This window comes from Beta vulgaris, chromosome 5 (genome assembly GCF_026745355.1).
Source record: "Beta vulgaris subsp. vulgaris cultivar EL10 chromosome 5, EL10.2, whole genome shotgun sequence".
NCBI classification, from domain to species: Eukaryota; Viridiplantae; Streptophyta; class Magnoliopsida; order Caryophyllales; family Amaranthaceae; genus Beta; species Beta vulgaris.
In genome coordinates, this window is record NC_079206.1 from 49,478,603 (window position 1) to 49,489,705 (window position 11,103).

General features: G+C 32.6%; 1 protein-coding gene across 3 annotated transcripts; it reads right to left on the reverse strand.

The window, feature by feature from the left end:
* Positions 1 to 2,630: 2,630 nt before the first annotated feature.
* On the reverse strand, positions 2,631 to 8,910 carry LOC104893894 (basic helix-loop-helix protein 80). 3 transcript variants are annotated; one of them, XM_010680028.3, is made up of 8 exons: positions 8,209 to 8,910; positions 7,950 to 8,108; positions 7,257 to 7,322; positions 7,072 to 7,140; positions 6,400 to 6,489; positions 6,040 to 6,264; positions 4,893 to 5,041; positions 2,631 to 3,117 (listed from the first exon to the last, which is right to left on the reverse strand). In XM_010680028.3, the coding sequence occupies exons 1-7, from the start codon at positions 8,527 to 8,529 to the stop codon at positions 4,940 to 4,942; spliced, it is 1,032 nt and encodes a 343-aa protein (XP_010678330.1). In that variant the 5' UTR covers positions 8,530 to 8,910; the 3' UTR covers positions 2,631 to 3,117; positions 4,893 to 4,939. The 3 variants fall into 3 exon arrangements, with proteins under 3 accessions (XP_010678330.1, XP_048500438.1, XP_010678331.1); XM_048644481.1 differs by lacking the exon at positions 2,631 to 3,117 and having other exon boundaries at positions 4,578 to 5,041; positions 8,209 to 8,909; XM_010680029.4 differs by lacking the exon at positions 2,631 to 3,117 and having other exon boundaries at positions 4,578 to 5,041; positions 7,950 to 8,105; positions 8,209 to 8,905.
* Between the last annotated feature and the right edge of the window lie 2,193 nt (positions 8,911 to 11,103).

Genomic DNA, 11,103 nt, shown 5'->3' on the forward strand with positions numbered 1-11,103 from the left:
TTTGTCTATGGATTATTATGCATTAATGCTCTTATGTTTATGATGATGCAATGTATATTCCCTCTTTCATATATCTCAGGGGACAAATATAAGCAAACACTTTGTTGGAAATCTATGGTGGGACTAGAATAAGGGCATTTTTCTTCATCTGAAAGTGCTTGTCTACATGTAAGACTCTCAGTTGGATTGGTGCGGTTTAGAATATAACACAAATTTAAGCGTAAATATGCAGTTTGATATTTTTTCAAACTAAATCGTACTGCACTTTTGCCAAACCAATCTAAATTGCACCACGTGAAACGGCTTGATTGGTGCTGTTTAACCATTTTTTCATCCGCGATATGAGTTATTTATAGATCATTTGATTTGGTGTGGTGCAGTGCGGTTTAAACAATTTCTTTATATTTTTGTACTATACGGTATAGTTTTGTAAAGTTGTTGGAAAAATAGTTAATTAGATACAAATTGTTGGAAAAGTAACTCATAAATGACTAGTATATGTGGTCAAAGTTTCTAAAAACCCGATATATAATCTCGTAAAAAAGTAGATAATCGGATGCAAAGAGTCCAAAAATGTAAAATAAAAAAAAACATCCAAGTAGTTTTGCGGTTTATGGTGTTTTAGTTTCACAAGGATTCAAATCCAACCCAAACTACAAACCGTAGTTTGCTTCAAATTATAAACCAACTCAAAATTTTAAAATTGTAAACCAATCTAAAGCACGAAAAAAGATTTGGGTTGCCGTTTGTAACAGTCTAGACTATAAACTATACTCCGAATAACCCTACCTATATGGTTTGGATTAGAGGTGGGCGTCCTACGTGCATGCCGTCCTCCTCCAATTAGTTTGTGTTCACTGAGATGAATCAGTGAGATGCCTAAGATAGTTGACACACATCAAAATAATTTCTCCCTCATTCACTCAATTTCCTTATATTGAAGTTTGTGATATAGTTAACATAGGCTTGACTTAGTTTGTAATATAAATAGTAGATATATTTTTGTAATACATAACCTAACAATAATAACAAAATGTAGTTCTTTGTTTTCTCTCTCCTCTCTATCCTATCTCGTTTACTCACTCTACATAAAATCCAACAATAATTGCATAGACTTCTTGTCCTTCGTCCCTCCCTAAACCACCAATTATAAGAAGCCGGGTCATAAAGATTTTTACTGCTACCATCACACAAATATCTTTACAATAGTGCATCTTTTAGGTTCAGATGCATAGAATATAGATTCAGGTATGAATTTTAAGATGTAGAGTTCTTCAAGCTAGCATATTTCCTTTAGAGAAAAATAATTTTTTCCAAGTTATGTATTTAAGCTCTGTCTTCTATGTCTATACTCGCTCTTAATATTTGAAATACTATTGTCCAACCTAGGAGGAATAAGAGATGAATCACTTAAAACCAAAAGTTTAAGCTGATGCAGCACAAGTCTCCCTCATACCTAGCGCTAAATATTCCACTGAGAAAGGAAGGATGGATGAGATTCGAACACATGATCTTTTTGTCACGCTGGCTCTTGATACTATGTCAAAGAACCAACTCAACCAAAAGTTTAAGATGATGGTTGAAATCCTAGGAATAGATCTATAGTCCATCAAAAAACAGTGATGTGAATGAACTAGATGTACTATTGGTACATCTTCCTTGTTTTATGACGAGCCTTAAAATTTTGAGGATGATAAGAGTTCTAATGATACAAGTATATGGAAAAAAAAATCATTTAACTGGATAATAGAGTCTTTGCCTAATCATGCACCGGAATTAGTTGACTTGCCAAAGGCCCAAAAGGTAGCAAAGCCATTATCGGTCAATGGTCTTGAAAAATAAATAAGGACAAATAGCATGATTTAAAGATAAAGGGAAAGGCTAGTTATAACATGATTCACACAATTTTAATGTTAATTAAAATTCAAAAGGTTGCGCTAATAACAATAATTGATTTCTGAATTTGTCAAAATTCCAAATTCAATTTTAGAAAATTAGAATAATCATCAACGAAGAGGGCAAAAAATAATTTGTGCTGGTGATGAGAAAGGAAAATGTTTGGTAATCCTATATTAAAGAAATCAATTTATTATATCCAATGACTCTGTATTATTGTTTATTCCAGAGAATAACAATGACAATAAAATTTGTTATTTTTTTTCCTTACATCACACTATTTTGAAGTTAATTATGGTTAAATTATTATTAGAGCACCCAATTACACATAGAATAAAACAAAACTATACTTAAGGTAATAAAACATGGCCTTTTTAGTTGATTTTAGTGCAATGTCTAGTTATTTTAAATGGCGGTTGTATTTTTCTTGTGCAATTATTTTTAGGTAAGATTAAGGGGCTCACTTGAAGAGGAATAAGGCGAATTTTTCAAATGAGTCCCATGAGATTGGATCCCTATACCTCAATAATACAAGTTGGGAAATGAAGCCACTACTGCACCTCAACCTCATTATTTTTTAATTGTACATATTTTTGAACAACTTTCGTATTTTTCTTGTAAACTTTTATGCCTTAAGGTAATCAACGGTACCTTAACTAAACCCAAAATAGCTTAATTTACATAAAATTTTACATATTTCATCAATAATGTTGTATTATAGCCAAAACATGGGATTAATGAGAATAATAGTAATCACTTCATTATATATAAATGATAGCTAGGTACAACGAATACAGAAAAAGAAAATTTATTTTTGTCTAATTGTAGCAAGGTCCTAACTACTACGGCCTTCTAAAACTATAATGGTGACATAATTGGTTGTCAATTAGGAACAAAAACAAAGGATCTTGAAAAGATATGGGGGGGTCCTTATTTGGTTGGGTATGGTCTGTCCTTTATGTTCTCTCTAATTTTCTACCTTCCACTGAATTTGGCTTCTTCAACAATGAGCAATCTTTCTACTATCCCCAATTTGTTAAAAATCAAGAATCATAGCCAATTTGCAGCAAAGGAATTTCTTCTCATCTATTGGAGCTGACACAAAGGAGAGAATTTTTTCCTTTTCTTTAAGCTACTTTCCAACTTGGCTCTGACCACAATGTCCCTTCCTTCTAATTAACTTGGTATTGTTGGCACATATTTCTTCATGAGCTTGACACTCTGGAATCACAAACATACACCAATATTAAAGGAGGATTTGATCAGTATAAAGCAGGAAATAAGAGCGATTGATTTAGGAAAAATTGGTCGACATGACTATAACCATTACCATACCAGCTACAATAATGTTGGATATGTTGCATGACATATGACCGTAAATTATGCCGTATTCTAGTTTTTTTGTATTTTCTTGACAATGATAAGCCATGAGTGGGGAGTGTAGCCGAGTAAGGGGGTGGAGGTGAGGTTTTGAAGGTGGTTGGACAAGTGGGCACTAACATCATCTACATTCTACAACAATATATCATCGAATTTACCAACATAAAAGTTGGTGTTGCGCTCTATTCCTAGCATTAAAGTTTGTGTTGCTCTGTTCACTCATTATTGCTTGGTGTTGATCCATATATTCAAACCTATATTTGAGATAATATAAACTAACTATCTCATTCTTTAAAGATAGTTGAAGTGTTGCGCACTACTCCTCATATTTCATGAAAGACTATTTACTTTTTATTTTTATTTTTGCCGGTTCAATAAAAAACATTTCATTTTACTTTTTATTTTTATTATGGAAAAGATATATAGTAATTTGGGTATCCTTAGCATATTAGAAAGTCATATAAATAATAAAGTAAATGTAATTCAATCTATATTGGGTAATGTATATCTTAAAGATTCTACCGACTGTGCTATAGAATAATTTTGAAGGTAACACAACTTTATTCTAATTTAGAAAACTGAGATCTAAATATTAGTCTTTGTTTTACAGTGCTTCACAGTCTCCTTGTGACCATACATGTTCAACATGTCTCCAAAAACATGGCATTATGGCAATCAATATTTAATGCTTGATAACATACTCCATTGGCATACTTTCTAAATTATTTTTCCTAATTAAATATTTCCTAACTTGATAATATCAGTAATATCACTAAAGAAAGCAGCAAATAATAGGCTTTTTTTCTTGGTTGGAGGGTGAGGGGGAAGTAGTTGCAACCTTGGCCCCTAACATGGCCTGATTGCTCAACACTAGCCCAACTCCAAACAAGGCACACATGGCCCTCCCTCCTCTCCTTCCCTGCGACCTACCCCTTATGAGTCCTCGATAATATGGGGACATAAATTGATAACATGCATATTTTTATTTATTTTAGTAAAGGAAAGAGAGCATGGCATATTGGCATGTCTAATCTAGGTTGCACATAGACGAATACGGGTACGGGTGCGCATTCATGTACGGGGACAGAAAACGGCAAGATTTTGAAATTTTAGGAAAGGATACTCGTACCATACACGATACGAATCGTATCAGGTACAGGTGCGAGTACAAGTACGTGACTTAGAAGAATTACCCATACTACATAATGTCTAATAGTACAGCCTGAAAATCTTAAAAGACGGAAAATAAATACAAGAATCAACAGGGTACATCAATAAAATTCGACCATCTAAAACAAATATTTGCGCAAATTATCTTTTCTTAATATATAGTAATTAGAGAAAAATATTCACAATGAGGCCACAACCCCTATCATGCCCCTCAGAAAATTTTCTATACAACCGCTACACGAGATGGCCACATCCTACATGACATAACTGTTGTATAGAAAATCATCCACCGGCAATCTACTAGTCCTATTGTTCGTCGACTGTGTCCAGATTTTTACAATCCGTAGCCCTTTTTTTCTGCCTATATGAGATGCAGCTACTCCTCTCTAAGGCTTAATAAGCCTGTCACAGGTAAATGCATGCATGCAAGTAATATTGGTACTTACAAGTTTTCTACTAATAGAGCTTCTTAGACTAGTAAAAATGATGATATTCACTGGAGAGAATACAAGTTGGTGCAGCTGCTGAATCCAAATTGATTGATAAAGTTTTGTCGTTGCTGCTCATTTACATCCCAGTATAAACTCCCGGTATCCTGAAAATGACATGTTTATAAATACTATTTCAAAAACTTCCAAAATTATTTATTTATTTTGGCATTCTACCTAAAGTGTTTAGACATGGGGGTCCTTTCAAAACATAACTTTTGGCTTACTAGTGTCCTACACAAATACCCAATATGTTGCACATTTAGTTGAAGCCATCTTTCTGAATTTAAAACAATTCATTTTTCCATTCCCTTTTCTTACATTTTTTTTTATAGATATCAAATTATTTTATCATTTATAGTTTTAGACCAATATCTAGCAGAAACCAAGAGTAAAACGGTTGACAGAGACATTATTAGTCCAAGTTTCATATACAAACTTTAGTTACAACACCATCTATATTAGGAAATAAACTTTGTCTATCTAGTTGGTATTTTACCCCTAGAGATAGAACTCAATGATTAGTAGAGTTCAACTTAGCACTACAACCAATAGATAAATGTATTAATTTTCTTTGCATAAACTTTAAATTATGTGTCAGGATACATTTCTACTCCCGTCGTCCTTCATTGTTTACCTTAATTTGCTTTTTCATGATTTTCAAGACAGACGTTGACTATTATATCTTTAATTAATCATATATATTAATGAAGATTATAAAAGTTGATGTTTGAAAGCTACAAAAATTATTAAAAGAGACGGTCTAATTTTAATATAAAAGTAGACCTAGTTACTAAATGGATTAAACTAGTAATCGAAAGAAATTAATCTAGTCACTATTGGGCCTATTCTCTTTTTAATGTTGGGTCTGTCATTGCCTAATTTTAATTTAAAAGTAGGCGGTCTCTTACAAGACAAACTCTGAAAGCTATACGCCACATATAATCTAACAAGATCCCGTATGATAATGCTTTTAAGGTAATAAAGTTTTGTCTTTTCCACTGGCCTTGCATTAATTTTTTTGCTTATCTTAAATACAATTTGTCGAGTGTTAGGTGTTTGATAACTAACATCTTAAGCCGCAGTTTTTTCTTTCTCCATGTACCTGTAATTGTAAAGGAAGCAAACTTGGCTTCTGCTCCTGTTGAAATAAATTGGCTGAGCTATCAACAATAGGGCCAGGGAAGGTGGGGGTTGTGGCCGAGCTCGTGGTGGAGCAGCTCAGTGCGTTCAGATTATTAGCAAAAGCTTCAGGCTGTCCAACGCTACTGCCACCATTGCTAGTGGGTTGTATTAATGGCATTGGTAACGCCATGCCATTGTTAATGGCCTACATATTTCATGTCAGTTCAAACATATAATCATCAGAATAAGTTCTAAGAATAAAGTGAGAGAATTATGAACCAAAGGTCTTTTTTTAGGAAAAAAGTTGCTGTTTGAATTCTGGGATAATAGTTTACAGTACCTGCTGAGTCCCAAACACCATAGGATTGTGATCCATTAATCCAAAATTGTAAACCATGGGGTCCAGAGAAGCAAGCTTCATTGACAAAAACTGGAAGAAAACAGTGAAATGAGAAGATAAAGAATCATGGGTACACTTCCCAAAGAAATTTACACAGTTTCCTTAAACAAAGAATAGTTATACAATATGCAGGTTATATATATGCTAACTTTGTTCCCAAGAAAAAAAAAAAACCTTTACAATCATAAGAGGTACTTCCAACTTTTTTGCAGATTTATTAGGTGGTCTGAAAGTACCAAATAAAGATTGCATTATATTTCAAGTTATCTTGCTTAGAATAGTAATAAATTGTCAAAAATGCAATTGATGCAAAAGACCATCCAAATAGAGAAAAAAAAAAAGTTATTACAAAACGGTATTACCAGAGGTATATTGACATATTTACAATTTATAGAAACCGTGAATCATGTTATATATTGCTAGTAGGAAAAAAATTGTCGCTATATTTTTTTTATTTTGTAGAGAACAGTAAGCTAAATAGTCTTACTCAATTTTAATAGTGACCGTCAATATGGAGTGTTGAAGTAAAATTCTACAATGGCATAGTTATCATGGTCAATATCAAGTTGCAAACATGAAAATAACAATGTGAAAAAGAATCAAATTAAGTACCTCAACTTGGTTTTGTAAGGACTGGACATAATTGATAATCTCATCCAACATGAGGGCCTTCCCAGTGACCTAATATCGCAAACAAGACATCTGAACTTGTTAATAAAACAATTTACTAACAAGTTACACCCCAGAAGATCCTAGAAAAGACAGATTATGGCATACAGGATATTAATTACGCCCACCTTGTTACAACCAGGAACAATAGCTTGCAACATTTTCATTCTCTCACTGATTTTCTCTCTCCTAACCTGTCATAAACCAAACAACACTACATGAATCGATGTAAACATATTATTTCATTAGATTTAAAATAAACCAAACTTTAACAAACTTATATCCGATACAGTATGCACTAAGTGACATTTTTGTAATTGTGAATAAACTCGCAGATATTTTGGGTATTTGTAGAAAAATATGATATTTTGGAGACTTATTAAGTTATTATCGGCATCGCATTGCAAAATTACAAATAGCATAAACTCCATCTGTTTTTTTAGTGACAATAAATGACTTTTTCATAAGTATATTAAAATAATTAAATGTTGCAACTAAAATTACGGAGTTATAATATTGGATATACTACACTTCCTCTAGTCTTTATTAGTTTAACCCCATTTCTTTTGCACACAAATTTTAAGAGAAATAATGTTCTGGGTCATAAAAAGAAAGAGAAACTATTATTTTATATTGAAGTTAAATGTATGCGTGATGAAAAGTTAATCCCATTACAAAAATAGAAACAAAAGAAACGGCTAACTAATAAGGAACATCTCAAAAAGAAATACGGATAAATTAATAAATACGGGAAGGAGTATAAATGTCTAGTTTGTCTACTTAAATAGTTGTACCAAAAAAATTAAAAATTACTGATATACCCTTTCAGCAAGGCTGTGACTATCTGTGGCTTGTCCCCTCCTTGCTCTAACATGAATGTAACCCTTTGGAGGCTCTTCATTAGAATTATTTTCTTTTTTCTCATCAGTCGTTACTTCTTTCTCTTCCTTCTGTTTCTTGCACTTCACTTTTCTGGGCTGCTAAACAAAAACATAAAAATTCATTGACGCATATTATCAAACATCTTACTTGCAAAAACAACTTCTTTTGAAGCTTTCGAGCTCAATATCGATGAAATACCTTAGAAATAGCAGAATTTGGGGAAGACCCTTTTCGAGACTTCCTCTTTCTTTTAATGGGTAAAGAAGTTTGAGTCACTTGCTCACCACTATCAGCTTTATCCGCCATTGATAAGCTTTGCTGTTCAAGACAGCTGCTTTCAATGGAGGAAACCTCTCGATTATGAATAATCAGAGATTTCTGAGAATTTTCATTTGATTGGTAAAAATTATTTAAATTAGGGAAGAATTCATCAAGAATTTCAGGTGTTTTAATGGCTGGCACATAATTAAAAACAGAGTCAACCAAAAAAGAAGTTGGAAACTGCTGAAAAGCTGCCATTGAAGAAGAAAGAAATATATTATAGCACAGGACTTGAATAGGATTCTCTGAAATAAAGAGAGAGAAAGAAAATGAGGAGAAAAAGTGAGGCTCTTTTTTGTTTGTTTTAAGTCTGAGACTCTGAGTAAAGCAAAGACAGGGGTGAAGGTCAGGTATATATAAAGTCTAAAAGAGAGAGAAAAAACTAGAGAAAATGATGGCATTGTCATTGTTAATTTGTTATTGTATGTTAATTATATTGCTGGAGAAAAATGATAGCATGCAAAATTTTCTGTATATGTTGACTGGTCATGTTCAATTCTCTTTCTTATGGACTGGTGTGAATAGTTGAGGTTGTATTAGGGGGGAAGGTGGGGACACTTAAGGAGATGAGGAGCTTTATCAAGTTGTGATTTCATTCATTTCTAGAGTAATCCATAACTATTAACTAAGCATATACTTACTTTTATTAAATGAGTCCATCAGGGGGAAGATGAGAACTTGATCAAATTAATATTTGATGTGCTTAAGGATAAGAAAATCTAATTTCTTGATTGGTTTGCCACATGTAACAATGATATAAGACAAAAGTCTTGATTCTATAGAGCTCTAATAAAATTCTATAAGGTAAAGTTGTATCTTTTTAGGGTTTAGATCCTTTGAAAATCTATAAAAACTCTACAACGTAAAATTTTAATAATATCAATCATTGAATAACAAACTAATGGTTCATATATTATCATTCCAAAACTCCCTCTATTTTCTCTCATTAAAATTCACCCTCTTATTTCCGCCTTCCTACCAATATGAATCCTTGTATCTTCTTAGTATTTGGATCCTTTAGAAATCTATAAAAACACTACAATGTAGAATTTCAATAATATCAATCATTGAGTAACAAATTAATGGCTCATATATTATCTTTCCGAAACTCCCTCTATTTTCTCTCATTAAAATTCACCCCCTTATTTCTGCCTTTTGACCAATATGAGTCTTTGATTATAACTAGAGGTGTCAATTCAGTTCAACAGTTTAGTTATGGTTATAACCAAACAGTTCAGTTGATATCATTTCAGTTTGTACCAGTTGAAATTATTAAAAGTTCAATTAACAAACTTTTCAGTTTAGTTTAATTCAGTTTGTTTTTCCTTTCCATTTTCAGTTCAGTTCAGTTGCAGTATAAATCAGTTTTATTCAAACAGTTAAACCAACCAACGGTTAAATCCACAACAGTTAAAATTTGTCGCGGTTATTTTCAGTTTCGTTTCGATTTATTTCAGTTTTTGACGAAAACCACGTAACTTCGGCGATAATCTCATCGGTTCGGGTAGAAATTAGATATCTAAGAGAGAATAGGGTACACTTGTGTTTTAGAATTTGAGAGAATAATAATATATGATTTCAGTTATAGAAGGAGGAATTTATATAAAATATAAAAATAAGCAGTACAAAAGGCAGAAATCCGAAAACCGCACAAAAGGACGTTCGCCCGGGTGGGTCGTGTAACACCCCGACAATTCTCTATTATACAAAATACCTTTTTATATAAAACTTAGATAATTATCAAAGTATTATTGCCCTTGTGATAACGAATTAATCGGCTTATTCAGAATTTTATAGCGGAAATAATAATAAATAAACTTTAGAAATAAAACTTCGTCAACAAAAAGTCAACTCTAAAAGTCAAACCAACCAAAGTCAAATTCAACCTTAAATGTCAAAGTCAACAACAATAGTCAAAGTCAATTATTAAGATGTAAAGTCAAATAAAGTGTATAGTCAACACAAGCTCTCAAATCTCGAACCTGTGATCTATGATCTTCAAACCTGAAATGGACGATGCACTATTGATCCCTAGAGACTGCTCATCACTTGATAATGCATTGCCATGGTCAACACATACACGCAAAGCACGTAATCAGCAAAGCTGAGTACTACATAATAAATAATTAAACAATTGATCCTAACATGATACTAAATAATAAGCAGGGATAAATAATAATAAAATAACATTGTAGACTACTTTTCCAGAACTAAACTTCACAACTAATAGATCAATTATTTTGAATGGAATAGTCAATGGAATGAGTTGTCTAACCAAAACCAGTCTTCAATATGGAAGATGAAATACCAGCACGACTTCGTATTCCCCTGACCTACGATATCGAAGAACCTTTAAACTGAAAATAGGAAACGATGATCAATTCGGTCCGGAGAAAATCCATGGGCTACCAACATGTACTCCAACTCATACTTGTCGAATACTTCAGACGTGCACAAGTCTAAAGCTATTGCTATCCACGTTTCACTTTTCATGATTAATAAGTTATTCACTTGTTATGGCATCACAAGTAGGACAAATAATGTAATCATCAAACAATCATGAACTTCCCTTTTTACCTTAGGTTAGATAAGGTGATTAATAACAACTTAACAACCCAAGATTACTTCCCACTTTAATCCATAACTTTCCTTTATTTGTTGAACCAAGTCAACAACCAACCAACCTTTTATAGGTATAATAATCAACTTAACAAATAAGACACTCGATCCTCATAAAGTAATTAAATAATCCAAAGGGAACAACACGATTCA